General features: G+C 40.5%; 1 protein-coding gene across 1 annotated transcript in view; it reads right to left on the minus strand.

Annotated features, from left to right (window-relative positions):
* The window catches only part of HGD (homogentisate 1,2-dioxygenase), a 96,011-nt gene that overhangs the window by 45,105 nt on the left and 22,928 nt on the right, over positions 1 to 27,978 (minus strand). The window contains exon 4 of the mRNA XM_069069997.1: positions 11,825 to 11,930. Within this exon, the coding sequence (XP_068926098.1) occupies positions 11,825 to 11,930 (106 nt within the window). The remainder of the gene's footprint in view (positions 1 to 11,824; positions 11,931 to 27,978) is intronic.

A 27,978-nucleotide genomic window follows, 5' to 3' on the forward strand; every position in this document is an offset into this window, starting at 1 on the left:
CGCTTCTGCCTCAGCTCCCCCTGCACAATAGCTCAGACCAGCCTGGTGCCCAGTTCCCTGCTCAGTGTCTCCATTAGTCCTGAACAGCGGGGGGTGCTCATGCCCTGCTACTTTATGCTACATAAAATGAATCAAAGAGGTGGAGGGAATATAGTTGGCACCTACCCACAGTCATGTGGTAGTCCTGATTTTAAAAAAATAATAAGTTTATCATAATTGGGAAATATTTGACTTGGGAATTTGAATTACACAGCTGAATTCCTGATCCCCCGTACCTCCAGATTCTAGTACCTCCCCTCCCCAAAACTGTATTTTTTATGTATTCGTCTTATTTATATATACATAAGTGTATGTACTCTCTCCTTTGAAAGACTATAAGCTTTTTGAGGACAGGGACTGTTTCTTTTTTTTTTTTTGTATCCCCAGTACTTCTCACATTGTCTGGAACATATTGGGTAAGTAATAAATATGTGTTGATAGCTTGCTTGGGAATGCCATATACACACACAAACATTTTAATAACATATTTCAAGGATCTGTAACTTCATTGATGAGGATACTCCATCCCCCAGAGATAGTAACTAGTGCCCCTACCCTTTCCATACCTTAGAAGAAAGCTTTTGAAGGGCAGCTAGGTGGCTCAGTGAATAAAGCATGAGTCAGGAGGACCTGAGTTCAAATCCGGCCTCAGTCACTTGACACACTAGCTGTGTGACCTTGGGCAAGTCACTTAACCCCATTGCCTTGCCTTTACCCCTCCAAAAAAAAAGCTTATGCCAAGTTGCTGTGGCTAACAAAGGGGTAGCTAGGTGGCACAGTGGATAAAATGCCAGATGTGAAGTCAGGAAGACTTATTTTCCTGAATTCAAATTTGATCTTATACACTTACTAGCTGTGTCACCCTGGGCAAGTCACTTAATCCTGTTTGCCTCAGTTTCCTCAGGAGAAGGAAATGACAAACCATTCCTGTATCTTTGCCAAGAAAACCCCAAATGGGGTCATGAAGAATTGGACACGACTGAACAACAAGCAAGTGGCTAAAAAATAATCCACCCCCATCTGACCACCTAGGAGGCATGATGAGCCTCTCTAAACTCAGGTGGACTGAGCTTTGATTGACAGGTACTAAAACCTTCCCTGGGCTCACATTTGAAGACTTTTTGTCTTGTCAAAGCTCACACTCTTTTCCCAAGTCTTTGAAAACTTGCACTACATGATAAGATTTGGAAGTAAGACTTTGGTAAAGGATTTTTAAAATTTTAATCAAAGAAAATCATGACTCCACTCAAGTCTCACCTTCTGTAGGAAGCCTTTCCCAACTTCACCTACTGCTAGTCTCTTTCTTCTAAAACAGCCATCTGTCTACACTGCATACATAGTTGTTTGTTGTTTCTTCCACCAGACTGTGAGCTACTTGAGGGCAAGAATCTTTTTTTTTTTTTTGGCCTTTCTTTGTAAAATATGCAAAATAACGAAATAACCTTTCTCCATCCCTGCCCTCCCCCCAAAAAAGTGGCAGTCTTGGGATTTGAACCCAATGTCTCAGAGGACCATCTATAGTTAACTACATCAGTTGTTCAGTCATAACCAACTCTTTGTGACCCCATTTGGGACTTCCTTGGCAAAGATATCAGAGCAGTTTGCCATTTCCTTCCCCAACTCATTTTACAGATGAAAAACTCAGGCAAACAGGGTTAAGAGACTTGCCCAAGGTCACACAGCTAGTAAGTGTCTGAGGAGGAAAGATGAGTCTTCTGACTGTAGACCCCAGCACCATGCCATCTCGCTGCCATACACTATCTTACCTCACAAAACTAATTGACCCTAGGGAAAGTGAATGAATCAAATAGATTTTACAGGTAAGGGCTTCCTACTTACTATAGAACAGCTTTCTTTCTAGGAGGGCAGCCCTCAGGCAAGGAAAAACAAAACTTCTAGGAAAAGAAAGAATAGATTATGAAGAAACAAAAGCAGTCTTAAATAGGACATGTGATGCTTTATGGTTCTCTGGCACTGAAGGCATTTCCTCCAAGGAAAGAGATTCTCAGGAAGGAGGGAGAAAGTGGTGGCAATGAGACATTCCACAATTAGGTACGGGGATATCAGAGTCTGATGATACCTGCAGGAAACCCAGAGTGACTTGCTTGGTGGGGGTGCATCATCTGAATGAGACATGAAGCTGTAATATTATAGAAGAGGGGGAGGAGCTAGTGATTGTTGTGAGGTGGGCATAATGGGTATAATGGTGAATGTGATGGTGAACTCAAGTCTAGGATTTCTGGGGAAGTTTTGCATGAGACTCTATCTGGACACAAGTCCTAAGAAGCAGCCAGAACTCTCTAGCCTCTAAGAGGCTGTTGGAGATGGAGGTTACAGAGAGGTATTATAATGTATGAAAGGCTTTCGGAGTTGCCTTCTCATAACTTCTTATAGCATTACACTCATATACCACAACTTGTTTAGTCATTCCCTAATTGATCTATATCCCTTTAATTTCTTTGTGAGGTTAGATATTAATGCAAGTCTTCCCTTCTCCAGACCTAGCACTCTATCTACTGAGCCACCCATCTGAAAAGAGCATAAGGTCTGGAATTAGAATACCTGGGTTCAAACCCCAGGTCTGTTATTTGTGAAACCATGAACAAATCACTTGACTCCTCCAAGTCTCAGTTTACTTATCTGTTTAAAAATGGAGAGGTTGAACATGATGATATCTAGGGTTCTTTTAAGTTCTAAATCTTAAAATCCTGTGAAATATGAAAAGAAATGGAGTTGTTTTAATCGTTGCCTCTAGCGTGTAAAGTGAATCCTAAAGGATTCACTGCAAGACATAGACAAGAGATGTATTGGATCAGAGGGCATTGATAAGTTGCCTTCTATACTACTAGAGGCAGCCAGGTGGCCCAGTAGATAGTATTCACCTTGGAGTCAGAAAGCTCTGAGTTTGAATCCAGCCTCAGATATCCACTACCTGTATGACCCTAGGCAAGTCACTTAATCTCCCCTAGTCTCAGTTTCCTAATCTATAAAATAAGAGGTATCTGGGTAGTGCAGTGGATAGAGGATTAGAGCTGCATTCAGAAAGACCTGAATTCAAATTCAGCCTCAGACACTGTCTTCATGACTGTGGGAAAGTTGCTTAATCTTTATCTCCCTTAGTTTCCTCATTTGTAAAATGGAAAAAATAATAACACCTACTTCTCAGAGTTGTTGTGAAGATCAAATGAAATAATATTTGTAGAGTGCTTTGCAAATCTTTTTTTTCTTTTAAATTAGTTTATTTTTGTATAAGCTAAAAGGAAATTTACATCTTAAATCTCAAAAGACTTGGGGTGTGCATATTTACTTTGTTAGAGGTTCTTGTATGTCTCTGTTTTTCCATAGGAATTTCCCCATTTACAATCCATAGTCTTTTCTTGTATACACAGCCTGATCCATAGCAATCAATGACTTAATTTTACAATGTGCAAAATCCTCTAACAAAATGGTGGAACAAAAAAAATCGGTAATAGATCTTAGAAGTGCTATATAAATGCTAACTTGTTGCAAGGATTTATATAGTTCTTTAAGTAGAGCAGCTAGGGGGCAAAGTGGATAGAGTGCTGGGTCTGGAATTAGGAAGATGTGAGTTTAAATCAAGCTTCAGACACTTACTTAGCTGTGGGATCCTGGATGAGTCACCTAACCCTGTTTGCCTCATTTGTAAAATGAGAGAAGGAATTGGCCAACCATACATTTGCTATTAGGGGTTAAATGAGAATATAAAGAAGGGTAAGCAGAGGATATATTTTATTCAAAATTTCCCAAAGTCTTTTTAAAGATGACTTGCAAAAATGAGCCATTGTGTGTTTGAGAGAATATTTTGTTGTGAATGGGGAGTTGAGTGTGAAACAGGAAATAAGCAAAACTGGGAACTTTTCTCAATGGTACTAATCTTATGTAATTTTTTTTTTTAATGGAGAAGAGGTACTATTGCATTGTAGGTAGAGAACCGGCCTTGAAGCTAGGAAGACTTTGGTCAAGGTCAAGGCCAACCTCTGATAGATACTGGCTGTGTAATGCTGGACAAATCAATTAACCTCTCAGTGGTCTACTCAACCATCTTAGGTTACAAGTTACAGAGAGTGCTCGTTTGCCCTGGTAGAAAGAGTTCCCACAGGCTATAGTTCCCTTTCTTGATGAAATCACAGATCTGGTCCCTATCCGTATCCCCATCCCTATTCCTATAAATGTAGAAGGTGCAGAGGAGGACAATTAAAATGATCAAGGAATTGGCATTGGAGATAAACATAGTTTGTTTACTAAAAACAAAAACAAATAAAAAAAAAAACCCTGAATTCTCCATAAGGACAAAAGGCTGAGTGAGTATATATGAAAGGAAAAGACAAACTGTTCACTAAATCCCAAGATTCTAGGCCTAGATGATTTTGAAGCTTAAAGATAAATCCACATGGATAATAGAAGACCTATACTACAAGGTACCCCTAGGGTCCAGTTTTAATGAGGATTACTTTCACTTGGGGTAAAAATAGTTGGGGGGATGAGGCAGGAAATGGAAGCATCATAAGGGACCATCTGACTGTAGATTCAGTTGGTGCAGGAGAAAAGGTGGTCCAGCTCTTAAGTTCTTGGGACTTGGAGGCTAAGGTTTTCCCAGGAGAGGGCAAAACATTAATGGAAATAAAAGGATGTGGGTTGCCCCAGGGGCAGTTCTCCCTTGTGATAGAGTAGGCCAGTGGTCATCCTCAAAGTACAGAGATGGTGGTTGCTGTGGAGAAACACTGCCCCTCCCTCTACTCACACACTTATTGTGGGGTCCCTGGGGCAAAGCCCTGTTTATCTCATACTAGTTAAAATCTGCCTAGGGTACAAGAGGGAGACAGTAACAAAGGATTCTCTTAAACTTGACTGTTTATAAATTTGTCAGGGTAGAGGTTTGATGCTGGCTTGTGATTTTATCCATGTGGGAATTATTTGTTAGAATTTCAAAATATGGGGGGCGGAGCCAAGATGGTGGAGTAGAAGCAGGACCTTCCCGCGGCTCCGGCTTCCACCCTCCCCAATCCATGTAAAAAGGGGACTCTAAACAAACTTTGGAGCTGCAGAACCCACATAATGACACAGAGAAGCTAACCTCCTGCTGAGGACAGCCCGGCAGGCCGGCAGGAATCGGCCAGCACAGAGCTCTGGGAGCCGAGCCCAGCCCCACTTCGAGGCTTTAGCCCCAGGGCAGGCCTGACCAGCCGCCAGCCAGAGGGACTCCAGTTCAGCAGCAGCTGTGGCCGTTTCCAGATTTATCAATACATAGATGCGAAGGACAAGGTGAGAGGCCAGTGCAGTCTGGACTTTGGGACCCAGTAAGTGGGAGTGCGTGGCTTTTACCCCCGGGGCGAGAAACCGCTGAGACGCCAGTACAGCCAGCCAGTGCCACGTGGCAGCTTCAGCTCCTGGCCTGCAGAGTGTAGGGGGACCAAGCACCAGTCTGAGGGGTAATCACTCTTGCTTTAACCTGCTTGGATCTGGATTGCAGTCTAGGGTGGAGGTCCTGGGGTGTGTGTCCAGCTTGCCAGAGCATGTGAAGACCTCAGAGAGGGCACCCATCTAATACCTCCGGCAGCTGAGAAAACCCCAGCGTTTGGGACGAAAACTCCCTGTCTGGTGGCAGAGTCCTACTGTGGCAAAAAGCCCAAAAGTCAAATAATTGAGTGGCAAAATGAGCAGGCAGAGGAAACAAAGCAGACAGAAGATTCCAAAAATACACTCCTATTTTGGGGATAAGAAGGAGCAAGGCATGGAACAGGAGGAAAACAGTGAAGTCAGTACTCCTGCACCAAAAGCTTCAAAGGAAAATACAAGCTGGTTACAGGCCATAGAGGACCTTAAGAAGCAGATAAGAGAAGTGGAGGAAAAATTGGGAAGAGAAATGAGAACAATGCAAGAAAATTATGAAATGAGAGTCAACAGCCTGACTGAAGAAAATAATACCTTAAAAAACAGACTGACTCAAATGGCAAAGGAGGCTCAAAAAGGCAATGAGGAGAAGAATACCTTAAAAAGTCGAATTTGCCAGATGGAAAAAGAATCTCAAAAGCTCACTGAGGAGAATCATTGCTTCAGAATTAGATTGGAGCAAATGGAAGCTAATGGCTGTATGAGAAATCAAGATGCTGTCAAACAGATCCAAACAAATGAAAGAATAGAAGGCAATGTGAAATATCTCATGGGAAAAACCACTGACCTGGAAAATAGATCCAGGAGAGATAATTTAAAAATTGTTGGACTACCTGAAAGCCATGACCAAAGTAAGAACCTAGAAAGCATCCTCCAGGAAGTTCTCAAAGAAAACTGCCCTGATGTTTTAGAACCAGAGGGCAAAATAGAGGTTGAAAGAATCCACCAATCACCTCCTGAAAAAGATCCCAAAAAGAAAACTCCTAGGAATATTATAGCCAGGTTCCGGAATTCCCAGATTAAGGAGAGAATATTACAAGCAGCCAGGAAGAAACAATTTGAATATTGTAGAAACACAATCAGGATAACCCAGGATCTGGCAGCTTCTACACTGAGGGATCGAAGGGCTTGGAATGTGATATTCTGGAGGTCAAGGGAGCTGGGATTAAGACCAAGAGTCACCTACCCAGCAAAACTGAGTATCATGTTTCAGGGGAAAATATGGTCATTCAATGGAATACAGGACTTTCAGGAATTCTTACTGAAAAAACCAGAGTTGAATAGAAAATTTGACATTCAGATACAAGAAGCAAGAGAAGCATGAGAAGGTAAACAGGGAAAAGAAATCATAAGGAACTTATCAAACTTGAACTATTAACATTCCTACATGGAAAAACAATAATTGTAACTTATGAAACTTTTCTCAGTAGTTGAAGGGATTAGAAATATATATATATATGATATGTGTATATATAGAAATATATATATATGTCTTTATATGAGGGTATGCGGGCATATGAATACATATGTGAATGTGTGTATATACGTTTACAGGTATACATAGATAGAGGGCACAGGACCAATTTAACAGGAAGGGATGATACTTAAAAGGTGAAATTGAGAGGTGAGAGGAGTATAATGAGAGGAGATGGGGAGAGACAGATTGGGGCAAACTATCTCATACAGAAGAGGCAAGGGATAATGGTTGCAATGGAGGGGAAGAATAGGAGGGCAGAAGGGAATGGGTCAACCTTATTCCTATTGAATCTGGCTTGAGGAGGGAGGGAAATACACACTAAATAGGGGATCTCACCCTCCAGGAAAATGGGGGGGAATGTGATGAGAGGGGGGATTTTGGAAGGGAAAGCAGGCTGGGAGGGAGGGAAGTTGGAAGCACCCACTTTTGAAAAGGGACAGGATCAAAGTAGAGAATAGAACGGGTGGGAGGGAAATGTAGTCAGTCTTTTACAATATATCTACTATGTTATTGTTTTGCATTAGCCACACATGTACAACCTATACTGAACTGCTTGTCTCCCCAGTGGGGGTGGGTGGCAGGGGGGGGAAGGGAATGAATCTGGGATTGAAAGTTTTAAAATCAAATATTCAAATATATATATATATATATATATATATATGTGTGTGTGTGTGTGTGTGTGTGTGTATGCTATTATTAATACCATCTTACATGTAATTAAGAAATGGGATGCACAGGCACTGAGGCATAGAGATCCACTGGAAAAGTCGAAATGGGTATGGGAGAAAATATGGGAGAGAGCAGATTGGAGGTGGGGATATCCTGTGGGACTGCTGTTTTGGGGGGATGGGTGGGGGAAAATGGGGAGAAAATTTGTAACTCAAAATCTGGCGGAAACGAATGATGTAAATCAGAAGTTAATAAAGCATTAAAAAAATTTAAAAAAAGAATTTCAAAATATGTCTAAATGTACAGTCTTATAGAATCTCTTAGGAAACAGAAGGTTCAAGTGACTTGATGGTCATGCAGCTAGAGTGTTAGAGGCAAAACTTGAACCCAGCTCTTCGTAACTGAGGTCACTTCTCTATCTGGGATGGCATGCTACCTCTCCTATATTTCTGCTGCCAGAAAAATCTAATTTTCCATGCTATGCATGCATTTATTTTGTGATAAATTATAAATATGTCCCAAGGAAAGGGTAAACCCTCTAGTATAGAAATATTTAGGCACAATACTCAAATCTTTCTTCAGGTGCACAGATGCCTCGCCCTGGCTCTGGGTGAAAGATGCATTCTGGGAGAAAGAAAATGAGGCTTATTTTATGTGACATTTCTTAACCTTTTGAATTTGATGTCATGAATAACAACCACATTCTCGTTAGCATAAATCTTTTGTACCATCATTAGGATAGGGAAAAGCTTGGAGAAGAGTTTCATTTTGTAGTTACAATGTGGAAGGTAAACAATACAAGGCTGAACAGACTAAAACAGGCGGGCAATGCAATGAATTTGTGGTTAGGAAGCCTGAGTATAAATCCTGCTCTATATGTTTACTAACTGTGTGACCCTGGGAAAGTCATTCCACCTCTTTCTGCCCCAACTTGTTGAGAATCAAATGAGATAATATCTATAAAGTGTTTCACAAACCTGAAAACATTACATAAATGCTAGCTGGTATAGTCTTTCAACTTTTAGATTTTGGTGATTGTTTTTGAAGACCCCAAAGATTCTTGATGAGTTCAGACCAAGTTCTGTGTCATAATTTTAACAGATGCAGAGCTCAAAGGGAACTTGGGGGTCACCTAGTCTAAACTTTTCCTTTTCTAGATAAGGGAAGCTGAAATTCACAGGTAGTAAGTGAGGGAGTTGGGATTCACACCCCAGTCCTTCAAAGGACTGGGTCAGCCAGTCAATTTTGGGTCAGCCCCAAATCCAGTTTAATTTACTGGACCAGAGGTGGCTAGGTGGTGCAGTGAACAGAGCACCCGCCCCGGAGTCAGGAGGACCTGAGTTCAAATCTGGCCTCAGACACTTAATATAAAAACTAGCCATGTGACCTTGGGCAAGTCACTTAACCCCAACTGCCCTCCAAAAAGCAAAAAAAAAATTACTGTACCATGAGGGCTCCCTGGGGTTAGTCTGTGAAAGGTGAGAATAGGCATAGGGAACTCCCAGCGGTGATAACTCCCCTTTATCAGGGCAGGTTGGCACTTTCTCTGCAATTTATAGTCTTAGAGAGAAGGGGAAGGAAACAGTCACCAACTATGTGCTTGGCACCGTGGTAAACACTTTAAAATTATTAACTCATTTGATCCTCACAACAGCCCCAAGAAGTAGGTGCTGCTATTATCCCCATTTTGCAGTTGGGGAAACTGAGGCAGATAGTGGTTAAGTGATTTGCCCAGGGTCACACAACTAGCATCAGGCTGGATTTGAACTTAGGTATTTCTGACTCCAGGTCCAGTACTCTATTCACTTTGACATCTAGCTGCCTTTCTTGGAAAGCTGCCTAAAGATCCAAGAATTTAAGTGACTTGCCCTGGGCGGGGTAGGGGGGGGGAACAAAGACTTGAGTGGACCCATGTCTTCCTGGCATTGATCCCAGCTTTCCATCTTCCTTGACATGCTTCCTCCCCTAAAAGGTGAGGAATGGGTAAGAAAGAAGACCTACTTTAAGTTTTTGAATGGGAAGGGATGTCAGAGGGACAAAAATAATTTCTTCAAACCTACTTGACTGAGTCTGGAGGGGATATTTCGGTGCCATTGAAAAGTGAGATAGGAAAATTGAAAAATGAACAGAAACTACTGTACTTTTAATAATTGAAGCATGGATCAGGAAAAGAATATCAACATATCAAGATGGTATAAATGAAAAGACAAGAGAATCATTATCAAGAATATTGTACGTGTCTAGCAAAGCAATCAAAATTGTGGTTGAAGCTAGGTCACAGTGAAGGGGGATCATAAAACCATTCCCTTTGAGCAGCTAGGTTGCACAGTAGATGAGTACCAGGCCTGGAATCAGGAAAACTCATTTTCCTGAGTTCAAGTCTGACCACAGACACTTACTAGCTGGGAGATCCTGGGCAAGTCATTTAACCCCGTTTGTCTCAGTTTCCTCATCTGAAAAATGAGCTGGAAAAGGAAATGGCAAATTACGCCAGTATGTTTGGCAAGAAAACCCCAAAATAAGCTCAGGAAGAGTAGGACATGACTGAAATGACTGAACAACAACTTAAGAAAAGTAGATTTCGTAGAACAATTGCCTGGATACATGCTTGACACTATGACAAGTACAAGAGAACAGGGAAATTCTCGGAGAAAAAATTTAATTGGTGGCTTGCTAACCTATGGAAGGTGACCAAAAAGTTGGAAAACAGAGAAATAAGATGGCCCGGAGAATGTCTGTGGAAATGTCCTTTTCTCTTCTCTTTGCAGAAGTGAGGGCCTAAGAGGAGAGGTCTTACATTTCTCATCACACGACTGATATGTTGAAAAGTTTTTCTGAACTTTTCTTTTCCTTTTTTTAAAAAAAAATCTTTTTATTTTTTTTAAATAAAAGACACCTCATTGAATGGGAGAAGGAGGAAAAGGATATATTCAGAAATGAAGATGAGGTTAAAACAAAAATATCAATGTAAAAAATTTAAGATAAAGACATAAAAAACAAGATTAGATCAAGGGAAATGGGTCAATGGGTATGATTCAAAGCTGCTTTTAGGGTCACTAGTGGCATATAGAAGATGTGCACTTACCAATTATGTCACAATCTCTGCTGGCTTCAGTTTCCTCATTTATAAAATGGGGATAATAACAGCACCTACTTTAGGGTTATTTTGAGCATCAAATGATATTTTAATAATTATAAGGCTCTTAGCACAGTACATGGCACATAGGAAGTGCTATGTAAATGTTAGCCGTTGTTATTTTTATTACACTCGGGGCAAAGACACTGGGTTCATGATGGGAAAAAAAAATACCTGGTTCAGTTCCATCCTTAGATCTGGTCCATTAGTTATCCAGCAGAGGCTAATAGCTTACAAATCAGATCACTCCCTAAGGGAGGCTGGGGAAAGGAGGCTGCCTTAAGACAGAAGGAAAAGATAAAGAGTTCCTAGTTATAGAAAGAAATAGCCTGTGAGTGAGCACACTTTCCAGAATCCAGTTTGGACAACAAGATACTCTCTGCTGACCATCAGGATCTGGGATCTTTTCATCCCTACTCTTGAGGAGTATTTTCAGATGTGTCAGCCAGTCAATAAATATTTATTAAACACCAACGACGCACCAGATCGGTCACTGTGCTAAGCTCTACTCTTGAGCTCAAAATCTAATGGGGAAGCTCCTTGTACCAATGAAATCATAGGTCCAGGTCCTGTTATTGGATAAGTTGCCTGTATTTTGTTGTAAGGATGGTCAGGAACCTGCTGAAATTTTTATTGACTCAAAAAATTTTAACTGAATCAATGCACATTCTTTCCTACACTCTATATATTTAATCAAGGAGAATGCAAACTGTGTCCATTCCCATTCATTTGTACAGGGTCTACTCCAAACACAAATTTCAGCTTGGCTGATTACGATCGTAAGTTCTTTCAACCCCAGGTCTGGCTTGTTTTAGTGCCCCTCCCCCTGCCCCCAGACAAAATGCAGAGAGGCAGAGGTGCATCATGGCCAGAGAGTCAGCTCAAAACCAAGAACACCTGGGTTCAAGTCCTGCCTTTCACACATACCAGCTGACAGATGCTGAAACCCTCAGTGCGACCCTCTGAAGCTTAAGCAAGTAGCAGTGAAGGGGCCGATTTGCATGGGGAGAGGGAGTCAATTAATTCGGAGGTCTAGTACCTATTGCTGTGTTCATCTGATGCCCTTACTGGCATATAATTAACCAGGTTACCTGGTTAGGGTCAGGTTCTACTTCATCCCAGTTGTGAGTGAGATGGCCTTGGTCAATGGATTCAAAAGGCTTGTGAAGGATGGAAGGTAGAATTCTGTACAGCCAGCTATGGGAGAAAAGAGAAAGGGAAAGACTTAGGAAATGTAATGAATGATGCAGAGCCATGTCCCAAAGTACATACAGCTCATCTGGGTGAGTACACATGTGGGAAGCAACAATTGGGCTTCTTGCTGCCGATTGCGGCTCCATGGTGGTCACTGACTTTCCCTGCCTTTCTTTTTGGCCCCCCTCCCCTAACCCCTGCCAAATGCTGCAAAGTGTTTGGTGCACTGATTAAGGCAGTGAAATGGTTGATTTTTGAGTTGGCATGACATCAGAAGATGGGACAAGAAGTGAAGAATTGTATAACCTGCTTTAACTCCTCTGTGCGGGGTGGTTAGGTGGTGCAATGAATAGAGTACCAGCCCTGGAGTCAGGAGGACCTGAGTTCAAATCCAGCCTCAGGCACCTAACACTTACTAGCCGTGTGACCTTGGGCAAGTCACTTAACCCCAACTGCCCTACCTTCCTCCTCCAAAAAGCAAAAAACAAAAAAAATCTCCTCTGTGCCTCAGTTTCCTCATCTATAAAATGAACATCTTGATTTTAATGTTCCTTCCAGCTCTAAATCCTATGATTTTGTGATATCATCAGGGAAGCCTATTAGAAACCTCTTTTAGTTCAAATATTAAGAAGTCAATATTGTTTTAGTCTAGAATTCTTTCTCTCAGGCCTTTTCTTTTAGGAGAGTAGGTAAAAAAGGTTGAGACCAAAAGCCAAGGCCCAGGAAAGTGAATTAAGGTAGATAACCAAACTGACAATTAGAAATACCTCCTCTTGTTCTAGCATAGTGCTCGACACATAGTAGGCACTTAATAAATATGTGTTGACTTGACTGGTTAATATCCTTGCCTTTTCCCTTCCCTTAAATAGAGTTACGACCCTGCTAAGGACAGCACCTTTTCCCTCCTTTTCCTAAGGATATTAGGGTATTGATCAAAGCAAGGAGGTCCCTTTATTTCAGGAGAGACCTTGATGCGAGGGGTCAAAGAGGCATGAGTGATTTTTCTCCAAGCATAGTTCTGGAAAGATTAAGTGACTATTATTCTTCTAGATGGGTTAGAATTTTAACCCCAAACTCTATTTTATCATGTTATGACATTTCCCTCATTCAAGATTCCTATAAATGTTACTTTAAAATATTTTGACATGTCTGAGGGGATTCAGGGAGACTCTGACAACTCGGACATTTCTTTCCAAGCAGAACAATGTTTGAATTTAGAATAATGTTAAATTAATTTAAAAATGTCTCTGGCAGACTTGTGCCTGAAATGCAGATTATGGGGGGGGGGGGCTATGACACCATGATCCTTCCCAACTAAAACTATAAATCTGGGGAGAGGAGAATCTTTTGTAGAGTATCTGGTGACAATGTTCCAAAATTGTGATAAAATTTACAAAAATAAGGGACTGAACTCCCTATACTCTGGAACTAAATAACAACAAAACAAATGACATTTACACAGTACTTTAAACACTTTAAAAGTGCAAAAATACTTTTTGAACATGATTTTATTTGATCTGTACCAGAACCCAATAAGGTAAGCTTTACAAGGTATTATTGTCTCCATTTAAACATGAGGAAACTGAGACTTCAGTTAAAAATGACTTAACTGGATACCTATATACATATTTATATAGGACTTTAAGGTTTGGAAAGGGCTTTGCAAATATCTGATTTTATCCTCAGAGCAAACCTAGGAAGTGGGGGCTACTATTATCCTATTTTACAAATGAGGAAACTGAAGCAGAAATTGTCTTACTACTACTATTATAATAATATATAATAATAATGATAATATCATCATTATCATCATCACAGTTAGAAAGTATCTGGAGCCAGATGGGAACTTCAGTCTTCCTGACTCCAGGCCCATCCACTGTGCCACCTAGCTCACTTTCTCATGGGTACACTGTGGGAAAATTAAATTATGATCCTTGCTAGTAGGACAGTGGGAATATGGTGGAGCATGTATGGTCTTTGAGGGTAGGTACTGCTTGGTTTAGTTATTTTTTATCTGTGTAACCATTGTCTAGTACATAATAAGCACCTATTAAATGCTGTTGAGTTATTGAATGGCTAATTGATTGATTGATTGGATTGGGATTCAGAGAATTGGGCTCTAGTCTCAGGCTGGCCACAGATGAACTATGTAGTCTGGGCAAACCCCTTTTCCTCCCTGGATCTCTGTTCCATCAGAATTGAGTTAGACTAGGTGATCAGGGTCCTTTCCAGTTTAGATTCTATGATACTTATGGATCATTTCTGGACAACTACGGCTATGAAGCAATCAGACACCCTGGGTCACAGATAGTAAGTTGCCTTCCCTTCTTCTTGACTTAAGGAGGATCGTAGAACCATGGATTTATGACCAGAAGGGACCTCAGAGATCACCAAATTGACCTTCTCCTGTGCCATCCCATTTTACACATGAGGAAGTTAAGGTCAGCAGATGAAGTGATTTGTTCCAAGTCACTTAGGTTGTTATAGAGCTGAAATTTGAACTCAGGTCCTCAGGTTCCAGATCCAGTACTCTTGCCACTGGACTACAAAGCATGGAAGCTGGGTAGCCTATTGCAACTCTTTGGGATTACTTTCTAAGTGCATTTTCCTGCTTGCAGTTTCACATCTGGTGGGATAGATTACTCAGAGCCTGAGGGGTCAAATAAATATTCCCTTTAATAAAAACATATTTAAAAAGCAGTCTCCAAAGCAGTTAAAAGTAGACCAGGAAAGTAAAAGCAAGTCAAGACTGCTAGTGAGGAAATTAAAAACAGTTGGCAAAGAGTTTCCTTGGGACCTTGAAAAGAGTCTGGAGAATTCTCTGCTAAATTGCTAAAAACCGCTTTTATATTCTTGCTCAACAGACCCTGTCTGAGTCCCGGACCAATCCACTTGGAGGCAAACTTCACTGAGATTGCCCATCACTCCTGTGCTGGCAATAGTCCAGGCTAGTGTTTGGGAGTCTGGAGGGGTTAACAAATGCTTCCCCAGTTCTACCCATGTCCTGAGTCACAACAACCACTAAAGTATTCTTAAACTTTTACATTTAGAAAAAATGATAAACTTAATAATCCTTAACAAACATGGATGTTTCAATATCCAAAGAACAAAATAGTTTACCCTACTATTGCTTGAGGGAAAAATTGAAACCTGCTTCCTGTTTCTCTTTTAAGGCACTCTGCGCAGGTCCAGGCATGCCATCACCCTAGGCCTGGCACCCACTGACAGACAGCCTGGTCACCCTTTCTTCATCAGTGCCTTGGTCCCCCATGCTCACACTTCCCTATCCTTTATCTTCTCCCCTCCAGACTAAAGAGATCAACTAGCTAATCAGATTTGCTAATCCCACTCAAAGAGGCACCACACATTGTGATTGTGGTCTCTTCAAGTCAAGTTAACAATTATTTACTAAGCCCTTACTATGTATGTGCCAGGCTCTCTGCTAAGCCCTGGTAATGCCAACACAAGCAGAAGTCCCATTAGACTGTAAGTGCCTTGAGGGGAGGACTGGTTTTTGCTTCTTTGTATCCCTAGCACTTAGTACAGTGTCTGGTACACAGTAAGTGCTTAAAAAATGTTTTTTGATTGATTGATTCTAATGAGGGAGATAACAAGCAAATAACTATGTACAACTCAGAAATCTACAGGATAGATTGGAGATAATCTCAGAGGGAAGGTACTAAGATTAAGGAGGTCTGAGAAAGGCTTCTTGCAGAACAGCATGGCCTAACTTCTTCTGTTTCACAAAATATAGGGAAATACTTAACCCAGGACCTGTAACTGGGTGTCAGGTACTCCATAAATGTTTATTATATACTAGGTGTGTAATAAGATGTTTATTATAAGTTGTTGTTGTTACTTTTCAATCGGGTCTGTCTCTTCGTGATCCCATTGGAGGTTTTCTTGGCACCGATGCTGGAATGGTTTGCCATTTCCTTTTCCAGATCATTTTACAGCTGAGGAAACTAAGGCAAACAGGGTTAAATGACTTGCCTAGGGTCACACAGCAAAGTGTCTGAAACCAGATTTGAATTCAGGTCTTCCTGACTCCAGATCAGGCACTCTATCTACTTTACCACCTAGCTGCCCTACTTATTATTAGGTGATTAATAAATATTTGTGATATAGTAGGTACTTAATAAATGTTTATTATATATTAGATGTTTAATAAATGTTCATTGTCCTCAAAGAGAAAGACAGTACATAATAGGAAATAGAAAAGCAGGGAGGTACAAGGGGAGAAGGTACTAGAGAGGGGGCATTGTGGAGAAAATCCAGAGTCAGGAGTGAAGCCCAGAGGGGAATGAAGACATGGTTGTCCTGAGTACTTTCCTTAAAATGGAGGTTCTAGGAAAGACCAAGCAATTAGAAGAAGGGACCAAAGAGGCAGAATATATTTCTTTTTTTTTTTTTAAAGCAATTGGGGTTAAGTAACTTGTCCAAGTTTACACAGCCAGTTTTATTTTGTGTGGGTGTTTAGTATCTGAGGCCGGAACTGATCCCGGGTCCTCCTGACTCCAGGGCTGGTGCTCTTACTCACTGCACCACCTAGCCGCCCCTAGAATATATTTCTTGTACAAGCAAGTCTGGGGAATAAGGGTGAGGAGGGTGCTGTGGAATGGTGGCAAATGTCTGAAGAATCAGGAGTGGAGCTCAGAGAAGAACGAAGACTTCTGACTGGCTGCAGCAATTATTGTTATTGTTTAGTTGTTTCTGACTCTTTGTGACTTCCTTTGGGGGTTGGTTTCCTTGGCAAAGATACTGAAGTGGTTTTCCATTTCCATCTTCAGCTCATTTGACAGATCAGGAAACTGAAACAGACAGCTAAGTGACTTGGCTAGGGTCACACAGATAGTAAGTGTTTGAGGCCAGATTTGAACTCAGGTCTTCCTGACTCTAGGCCTGGTGCTCTATGCACTGAGCCACCTAGCTGTCCTATAGCATCTTTTATAGTTGGAATTTTAGGTTGTTGGGGGAGAGATGTAGGGTGGAGTGGCCTTCCTGGCTCTCTTACCTCATGTCACTCCATCTGCGTCTATGACTGTTTTCCCAATGGGGATATTTCTGTATTAGCTTTGGAGCCCAAAATTTCCCATTGGAGGATTGTTAAAAAGACGAGGGAGATGTGGTTGGGTTTACGCAGTAGTTGAGTCAGTTCATAAAGCTCACTGGGCTGCTCAGCAGAGATTTAATTCTGTGTCGGGGAAGAGCGCCAGCTCCTTAATGAAGCTCTGACAGCTCCTTTCCAGTTTTCTGGAAGAGACTGTGGCTTGGGCTACTGGTAATTACTGCTGAGTGATCTGAGCAACAAAATATCGAGTCCAATTCTCCCGTTATTCTGATGGTTGTTAAGACCAAATAAATGGGTTTAGGTAGAGCCAAGTTGCCATAAATTAGAGCATAATAGAGATTGCATTTTTCAACCTTGACTTCATACATACTGTTCTTCTGGCTTCTCTGCATGACAGGGGCCTGCAGTTTAAGGGTTGTGCCTGAGCAGGATTCATAGTGAGCTATACCTGGGTTAGGGAATGACTGAGGGAAGAGTGACAACCATCCATCCATCCATCCATCCATCCATCCATCCATCCATCCATCCATCCACCCACCCACCCATCCATCCATCCATCCACCCACCCACCCACCCACCCACCCATCCATCCATCCATCCATCCATCCACCCATCCACCCACCCATCCATCCATCCATCCATCCATCCATCCATCCATCCATCCATCCATTCATTTATTCATTCATTTTTTATTGAGTGACTGTTACCTGCAGCTAGGTAGTACAATGGATAGAGAGAGTATCTAGTCAGGAAGACTCTTCATGAGTTCAAATCTAGCCCCAGACACTTACTAGCTGAGTGACCCTGAGAAAGTCACTTAATCCTGTTTGCCTTAGTTTTCTCATCTCTGAAATGAACTGGAGAAGGAAATGGCAAACCACTTCAGTATTTTTGCCAAGAAAACCCAAATGGGGTCATGAAATGTCAGATGTGACCAAAACAACTGAACAACATTTGCAAATCACTATGAACAAGGCAAGGAATATAAAAATAAAAGCAGTCTCAGATCTCAGGGAACACACACAGATATGTAAATGCAAAATTTATGCAAAGTAAATATGGGATGTTTCAGGTAAAAGGTGCCACCTGAGCTGAACCTTGAAGAGGGCTAAGAGTTCCAAGAGGTAGATTAAGATGAAGAGGAAGAGCATTACAAGCAAAGGCTTAGAGGCAAGAGATGGGATGTTAGATGATGGGAACAACTAGTAAGTTAATTTACCTGGAATGCAGAGTATTTGAGGAAGGAAAGAAAGGAGCATTTGTTAGGCACCTCCTATGTGTACTGTGTTAAAAAAAAAAAGACTTTACAAATATCATCCCAGTTCATCCTTACAACAATCCTGGGAGATAGGTGCTATTATTTTCTCCATTTTACAGCTGAAGAAACTAAGGGCAGACAGAGACTAAGTGACTTGCTCAGGGTCACATAGCTAGTAAGTGTCTGAGATTAGATTTGAATTTAAATCTTCCTGACTGCAGGCCCAGCCCTTTATCCACTGCACATCTGGCTACCATGAAGGAGAATAATGGGTAGCAAGCCTAGAAGGTAGGCTGAAGACAAATTATGGAGGACTTTAAGTGCTAAACAAAAGGATTTATATCTTCTCCTAGGGGTGATGTGGAACCATTTATGTTTCTTGAAGAGGGGAATACCATACTCAAGTTCTTGCTTTAAGAATATATATTTGTTGTTGGAGAAGATGTGGGAAAATAGCAACACTAATGCATTGTTGGTGGAGTTGTGAACTGATCCAACCATTCTGGAGAACAATTTGGAACTGTGCTCAAAGAGCTATAACACTGTGCATACCCTTTGATCTAGCAATACCACTCCCAGGTCTACTAGTATCACTACTATATCCCAAAGAGATCATAAAAAAAGGAAAAGGACCCACATGTGCAAAAATATTTATAGCAGTTCTTTTGTAGTGTCAAAGAATTAGAAATTGAGGAGATACCCATCAACTAGGGAATGGCTGAACAAGTTGTGGTAAAGGAATACAATTGAATGCTATTGTGTAATAAGAAATGATAAGCAGGTGGAGTTCAGAAAAACCTGGAAAAACTTGCACGAACTGATGCTTAGTGAAGTGAACAGAATCAGGAGAATATTGTACAGTAACAGCAACATTGTATAATGATCAACTATGATAGACTTAGCTCTTTTGAGCAATGCAATGATCTAAGACAATTCTGAAAGACACATGATGGAAAATGCTATCAGCATCCAAAAAATTGTGGAGTCTGAATGCAGATCAAAGAATACTATTTTCTCTTTTTTGTTGTTGTTTTGAACTTTTCTTTCTCATGGCTTTCCCCTTTTGTTCTGATTTTTTTTTATCACAACATGACTAATGTGGAAATATGTTTAACGTGATTGCACATGTATGACCTATATCAGATTGTATACCATCTTGGGAAGGGGGATGTGGAGGGGGGGAATTAGAACTTAAAATCTTGTAAAAGTGAATGTTGAAATAAACATATTTTTTAAGAAAGAATATGCATTTGTTCCTGCATAGGAAGAATCAGAATCACAGTGTGAACATACCAAGAGCAAGAACCAGTATATGAGTCATGGATTTAAAAAGGCCAGGTCATGTGAGAATTAGTGTCTAAAGTGAAAGTTGGATCAAAATTAGATGAGAAGTGATTAAGTTTTAAGCTATAATTATTTGTAATAAATAATAGGGTATCATTTTTGACTAAGTTATCTCAATTTGCTGTACTTGATCTGTGGGCACATGCATAGTTCAGTGCCCTCCATTTTCCTGGGAAAGCTCCCCCACCATGGACTAGGACATTATACATATACCTTCAAAGTTGAACTGGTAGCTCAGTGGATAGAGTGCTGGACCTGAAGTCAGGAAGACCTGAGTTCAAATGTGGTCTCAGACATTTGCTAGCTATATAATCTTGGACAAGTTTTTAACCTCTGTTTGCTTCAGTTTACTCATCTGTAAAATGGGGATAATAATAGCACCTACCTCCCAGAATTGTTGTGAGGATGTAATGGTAATGGTAATTTGAAGATCTTTCTTGCCTCTTAATAGGCCTAAGGGAATCTAAAGGTCTTTCCTGCTTTGAGATCTTCCCTGCCCCTTAATAGGCCAAACGTAATCACCTGGAGCCTGATGTGGGAGGAGTTTGCTCAACAGATGGAGGAGTGCCCAGAGGAAGCTGGGAGTTAGAACAGTTAGGGCAACAAGAGAAGAGGATGTAGGCAAGGAAACAGGCTTGTTAGTGTTTGTTTGTGGAAGGCTTTGTGATGGTGTTGCCCCCCGCTGCGTTATTGGGTATAAACTTCTTTGCTGCTATGATGGATTTGGTTTTCTGGTGTTGGGATTTGGCTTTCTGGTGTCTAAATAAATGTTTTGCTTCTGTCTTCTATATGGAGAGTCTGTTATATTTTGCAATTCGGAACTATGCCAGCGTATTCATAGTCACTCTTGGTGCTGTGAATATTGTATTGGTGCTACAGAGGATCAGATGAGATAATAATTGTAAAGCAGTTAGCACAGTGCCTGGCATGTAGCAAGCACTATAAAAATGTTAGCTATTGTTATTATTCACATGCAAATTATCCACACTAGGAATTATATGTGGGTAGATTTTCAACATGGTAGCAATATTGATATTATTACAATAACACTTCGACTGGCCTGTATCTTCAACCAAATGAAGCACAGCCAAGAAACCATAGAGGAAACCAAAAAAAGCCTCCAAAAAGCCAAAATCAATATCACAAAGTCTATGAGCTGAAGTTCGTGCAGTCGGCTCTGGTAGGAAAATGTTTCAAAACACTCACTCAGAGCCTGTTTATTCATTTATACATAATTCTGACAAGCTTAGTTATCTTAATAAGCCACAGAAGATTAGAATTAGCAAATTAGGGCAAAAGAGAAAGGATCCTACAAGCAGACACACTGCTAGCAAGAGGTGATAGCTAATAGCCTGACAAGAAGTGGGGGGGAGTGGGTGGTGAGAGCTGGAAACAGAAAAACTAAAAAAACTAGACATAAGAACTCAAAAAAGCACAGCAATTTGGGGGTAACTGTGTTTAGGCAAATAATCTTGTATCCTTCAGTGAACAGCATCGTACAATAATTGATTTTTATAACAATAGAATCCATGATTGGGAGAAACCTTATCTGTCACTTTAGCCCTCTGTCCAATGCCTAAAGCCCTTCTACATTATCCTTGACATTCAGTGTTTCTGAGCTCTTCTAGTGACAGGAAATGTATACCTTATTTGGGAAGCACATTCTTTTTTCAGACAATTTTAATCGTTAATTAATTATTGAATTGAAATTAAAATCTCCCTCTTCTATCCTCTGTTCCCAGTTAGGGTTGGGGCTAGAGAGAATGCTAATTTGCTGTCCTTATGACCCAGGTTTAGAGGTTTGCAGACAGTTGTTTCCCATTTCAGTTTTCTGAAATACAAGCTGAAATACCCATAGTTTCTTCAATTCTTCCTCATATAACATGATTTTTCCATAACATATATCAAATTGTTTATTGTCTCAGAAAGGGTGGAGGGGAGGGAGGAAGAGAATTTGGAACTCAAATTTTTTAAAATTAATGTTAAAATTTGTTTTTACATATAATTGGGGAAAATAAGCTATTATTTAAAAATATGTATATAACATGATTTTGAGAACCATCCAAGTTCACATGCTCCAGCTTGTATATATCCCTGAATGGCTCGTCAATATCTCAGGATATTGACAGGAGAGGGCATAACACTGCAGAGATGCTCTAATGAGTGTAGACTAGAGAGGAAGTATCCTAGGTCCTAACATGAAGGAAGGGTTGAATTATGTATGTCACTCTCTGTTTAAGAAGGCAGAGAAGTGTATAATCTATTTTCAAGAAATTTCCACTCAAATAGTTGAAATGTAAAAGTTTTGATGTTTAAAGTTATGATTTTGCCATTTTAATATTATCTCAAATTTATACATTTTTATATATTTGTATATAATAGCTTATATATTCCCTCATTAAATTGTGAGCTCTTTAAGAGCAGGGACTGGGGTTTGTCAAGTTTTGCCTCCCCTTACACCCTGCCCCATCCTCACTGTTAAGCATAGTGCCTGCTACACAGTAGGCACTTAATAAATGCTTCTTGACTTGGATTGAGGTTTATCTTGAGCTACCCAGAAAATCCATCTGTCTAAAATGATTCATTGCATAAAGATCGTTGAGGTTCTTCATTTTAATAGTTTCTGTTCTTTTATTATGTTAATAAAAATACATCTACTCTGTTGGCTAGAAGTTATTGGTCTCATTATGTTGTGAGTTCCATATTTCTTATGGTGGCTACTTTCCAACATCTTTTTTGGTTTATCTTTATAATGATTATAAATATTAATTCATTTGTTTATCACATTTTCAAGCTAATTGTTGTGGAACACCCTTGCCAACACTATTATGTCTCTTGGCATAACCCACAATAAATGAGGACATCTCATTTGCTGCCATTTTTATTAATAATAGCAGTGATAATAATTACTCTGTTATTGCTTCAATTCATGTGGTTTTTTTTCACATTATAGTAGTATGGACATTGACCAAATGTTACAGAATTGGAAAGAGCTGTGGAAATGGAATATGAAGAGCTGAATTTGAATTTTTACTCCAACTCAATCTATCTGAATCTCAGTTTCTTCATCTGTAAAGAGGGAATAATCTACTTGCATTACTAACCTCACAGGACTATTGTAAAAACAGTGCTTGGTAAACTGTAAAGTGTTATATAAAGGTGAGGTGGTAGTAGCAGCAGCAGCAGCAGTAGTAGTGAGAGGGTGGTTGGAAGAAGGAGGAGGAGAAGAAGAAAAAGAAAGAAGAGAAGGAGGAGGATGAGAAAAAAGAGGAAAAGGAAGAACAGGGGGAAGAGGAGGAGAAAGAGAAGGAGAAGAAAAAGGAGACAATGGAAGAGGAGAAAAAGGAAGAAAGAGAGAAGGATGAAGAAAAGGAAGAGAAAGAAGAGGAGAAATAAAAGGAGAAGGAGGAAGAGGAGGAGTAAAAAGAAAAGAAGATAGGTGCTATTATTATTATTTCTATTTTACAGAAGAGAAAACTGGAACTGGCAGCAGTTAAGTTACTTGCTCAGAGTCATACAATTAGTAAGAGTCTGAGGCCAGATTTGAACTTAAGTCTTCCTGACTCCAAGTCTAGTATTCTATCCACTGTGCCATTTTTTTTGGAGGGGGGAAGGCAAGGTAATTGGAGTTAAGTGACTTGCCCAAGGTCACACACTAGTAAGTATGTTAAGTGTCTGAGGCTTGATTTGAATTCAGGTCCTCCTGACTCCAGGGCTGGTACTCTATTCACTGCACCACCTAGCTGTGCCGCCCCCCCCCCTTTTTAAAATAAAATGTGAGATGGTGATGGTGGTGGTGGCATTATTGATATTCCTTATAAAAGCCAAAGTACTCTAGGTATCTGCTATCTGACAAATATCCCAGCACAGAGCCACCATGGCATAATGGAGAGCAATGTGCACCTGGACTCAAGAAGCCCTGATTTGAAATAGTACCTGGGATATTTGCTAGCTCTGTGACCATGGCCAAACCCCTTCAACCTCTCTAAATTCCTTTATTTGTCACATGGGGATCCTAGTAAACACTGATTTCATATTGGCATTATGAGGTTGAAATGAGAATATTTATATAGAGTGCTTCACAAACTTTTAGTAGCTAGAAATGATGCCCCAAAAGTGTCTGTGAAGTTTTAGCTTAAATTAGCATGATTTACCGACTATTATTCCATATTTAAGACACAATCTTTATTCACCTTAAATCTTAAAGTGCTTTGCCCCTTACAATTTCACTATAAGAAATTCACTCTTCCTTTCTCAGCCTCAGTTTCTCTGTCTTTAAAATAAAGGGACTGGACTAAACGAACTTTAAGGTCTCTCCTGCTTTGAGATTCTTTGATTATGAGGCAACTTTAGCAGAGTGAATTGGAAGTCAAGAAGACCTGAGTTCAAATTGTACATTGAACACTTACCATCTGGGTGACCTTGGACAGGTCACTTGAACTCAGTCTCATCTGTAAAATGGAAATAAGAATAATGCCTCTCTTATGGGGTTGAGAATATCAAATGAGATAATATATGTAAAGTGTTCTGCAAGCCTTAAAATGCTAAAAAGAAATATGAACTATAATTATTATGATTCTGTGCTTCTGGTTCACCCAGAAAGCCTAGGATACTGAATGTGACCTACTTATTCAATAAATTATTCCGCTAGAACACTGACATTCTAAAAAGCTGCTTATTTGGAAAGAGTGAAAAGGTTAATGCACTTTTCAGAAATAGGAGGTGTGAAACAGCCAAATGACCTGTAGCAAGGCTTTCTTGTCCATACTCATTTCTTATTTCATGTCAGCAACAGGATTTGTAAGGGATGGAAGTATGCCAGGCTTACAAGAGGACCATGAGTCAGATTGTAGCTTACATTTTGTAAATGTTGTTGCTAAAAGAGTCAGACTGTGTGTCAGAGAATGGGAAGGGTACAGCCCTGAGTTGAGTGGCAATCTCTGCTCTACCACTGTGCCAACTTTGCTGAGTGAGGGAGGACCTTATCCTTAGTGATGTTAAATTTGTCTCATACACTTGACAGTGGATAACAGATTGAGGGCAGTTGGGGAGGAGAGGTGGGAAAAGATGAATACCAAGAGTCTGTGTGTGTCATTGAGGGACATATTTGGAATAGCCTACAAGCTGAGGATGAAGGGATTTCAGTGGGAATAGCTTAAGACTCAGTAACAAAGCTTCTATTCAGGACAATCTGAGAATATCTGGTGTAGACTGGGCCATTTGTCTGGTCTTTGCACCTTTGGTATATGACTTCATCTTCGTGTTGACTTCTAGATGGGGCTGGCCTTGAACACACTTGTAAAATAAGCTTAGTTTATTTCCAGAGTCCCAAGTCCCTTCTTTCTATGCCCAGCTCAGACCTAGCTTGTTGCTTTTGGGGAATGGAAATACCATCCACAGGTAGGAGGCATCCACATTTAAAGTTCATTTGGACAAACAAGGAGGATGGATTAGAATAGAACTTCATTATCAGAGTAATAGAATTTGGGTTGGAAGGAATGCTAGGGCCCATTGAGGGACCAGCCCCTCCATTTTGAAAATGAGGAAAATGAGACAGAGATTAAGTGCTTTGCCCAGGGTCAAACAACAAGTGAACAAGCAACTGAGGTGGGATTTGAACCCAGGTCCACTTGATTCCAAGTCCAGTTCCCTGCCTGTAGCAGCAACCACACTGGCACACCCAGGATGGCTGCTTAGATCTGCTTTACTAGGATAGATAGCTGTTCAAGGGGTCAACAATATTTTTTTAATTATATTCATTAATTCAGGGGAAAAGTCAGCACCCTGAAGTTCAGAGAAAATACAAACAGAGAAATAAAGGCCAATAGACAGGGTTCTAACTGCCTGAATCAACTATACACTTTACACATATCCCTGGATCAAGAAGGTCTTTACATATAAACAGTCAGGAAGCTCTGAACATACAACCACTCAGAATCTCAACCAGGGAATCACAAGATCCTTCTCATAAGCAGGTCCCCAAAGCAAAATACCAACTCAGAGTATATGTACACTTCTCAGAGCCAGAAGGCATCACAACCCTCCTGACTCAGTGCCTAATTAGAAATTAGCAAAAGGTGTGAAAGCCTTCCTACAAGCAAGCCTCCCCTAAGCAAGCTTCCCTTATTGTACCTGCATACAAACCAAGCCATCAAGGAGAGTCTATTGGTTCTCCCTCTTCCCTTTAATTGACTAAATTACTAAAGGTCAGGTATCCAATCATGATACTTCAGAAAATGATCAAAAAAATCAAACCTTATAGACCATTGACTTGCCAGTGGTGTTGCTAACACACGATTATGTCATTACTCCTCCAACATCATCCATCAAAGATGTATAGATATAGCAACAGACCAGCAGGACCTTACAATATGACCCTGATCCTCGAGGACACAGACAAGAAAATCTTGTCCTGATACAGGGATTGCTTGAGCCTAGGTAAAGCACATGAAATTCACACTCTGAGGGGAAGTAGGATGTGTCCCAGCTCAGTAGCCATCTTTGGGATATCCAATTGTCTTGATAAATAATTGCATGGCAAACACAGTCCAGACTTGGAGCTGGCATACTAGATAACATCAGAAAGCTGAAGCATCTAATAAGTGGAGATGACAACCAGCAATGGGTGGAAGCCATCTGCTGGTCCTTACAGCACCTGCTCTCAGCTGGGCAGGCAATACTCAACCACATAGTGCTCATGAGGAGAGCTACCCTGCTAGCAGCCCCATGTCTTCTGCTTAGCACCAAAAGTAGTGGTGGCCACATGGGTAATTCACCACTCTCTAGTAGCCAGGCACTCAGTATTTGCCAAGGCACCCAAGACAATGGATCATCCACTTTTTTCTGTGTGTTTTCCATCATATGGAAATGACCAGAGGTGACTGAGGAAGGTGACATCAACAGTGACAAAAAACAAAACAAAGGAGAAAATGTGAACTTCCCTTCCTTCTCTTCACAACTACTGAAGTAATAATAATATCTAGCATTTCTACAATGCTTTAAGATTTATAAAAGCAACTTACAAATACTATCTCATTTGACCCTCATGACAACCCTAGAGGATAAATACTATCATTAATCCCTTTGTGTAGCTGGGGAGATTGTGACAGATAAGAGGTTGTGATTTGCTTAGGATCACACAGTTAGTAAATGTCTGAGGTTGAATTTGAAATCAAGCCTTCCTTATTCCAGGTCCAACTGTCTATCTACTGTGCCACCAGCTGCCTCTGAAGTCTTCCTCACAACCCTGAAAGTTTCCATTCTGATTTCAAATGTTAGAGAATACTTTTCACATTTACCAGATTCTCAGAACCTGTTCCAATGACAGAAAAAGCTCCTTAGAATGGCTGCTAGCTCTGGGGAAGTTAGGAAAGCCCTGTCATTGGTTTAAGTTTTGCAGTTGTATGTGTCTCTACATGACTCTGAGGGCTGCTTTTGGAATCTAAGACAGTAACTTGCAGGGAAATCAGTATGGGATCAATATAAAGAAAGAACTTTCCAAGCATTAGAACATTCTGAAAATTGAGTTGGTTTCTTTGCAGGTAATGAGTTCTCCACCATTGGATTTTTTCAGAAAGAAGATGGGTAACTTTCAGTATCAGTAGGTTCTTCAATCAGATGGGAAATTAGACTAGATAAGAGTAGCTTACACTTAGACATCATTTTAAGATTTTCAAAGTCCCCAACCCTATGGTACAGTATCAACATCATTATCCCCATTTTAAAGGTGATGAAATGAAGGCTCTGAAATTTGAAGTAACTTTTCCAAGGTCACACAATGAATGACTGAATGGGGTTGCGGTAGACTTGAACTAAGATCCAGTGGTCTTTGCACTATGCACTTTAAAGTCCCTTCCAACTCCAAGGCACTGAAAGCATGATCACTCTGGAGCTGCCTTTTGTTTACTGGCCATTTGACTTGGTTAAGGCTGGGGAAGAGGCAGGCATAGGTGTTTGGAAAAGTTTGTTCTTGTCAGGACCTTGGACAGGGACTCTGGGAATGCTGAATACTGGGAATCAAATCAAAAACAGATTTTTGAAAGAGATGGTACATAAGTCCTGGGAGTTAATTTCTGTATGGTCCTTTTGGATGTTCCCAGGCAATGAGAAGGGTGTGGGAGAAAATGTTTAAGAGGAAGAGTGGTTTTCTGCTCCTTTGGAGTTTGTTGCAGTTTTGGTTGCTTACAGAAGATGACTCAGACCCAGGTGATTCTCTAGTATTTGGGAAGAGCATGATTGAATACTTAGGATTCCTGGGAAATTTCCCAGAAATGGGCATGCATTTTATGTCTCCACTAGGATATCAACCTCTGGAAAATGACCAGGGTAGTCGTGTGTGTGTGTGTGTGTGTGTGAGAGAGAGAGAGAGAGAGAGAGAG

Source organism: Petaurus breviceps, unplaced genomic scaffold (genome assembly GCF_028583685.1).
Source record: "Petaurus breviceps papuanus isolate PSGF00001 unplaced genomic scaffold, PetGlider_PUasm1.0 90792, whole genome shotgun sequence".
NCBI classification, from domain to species: domain Eukaryota; kingdom Metazoa; phylum Chordata; class Mammalia; order Diprotodontia; family Petauridae; genus Petaurus; species Petaurus breviceps.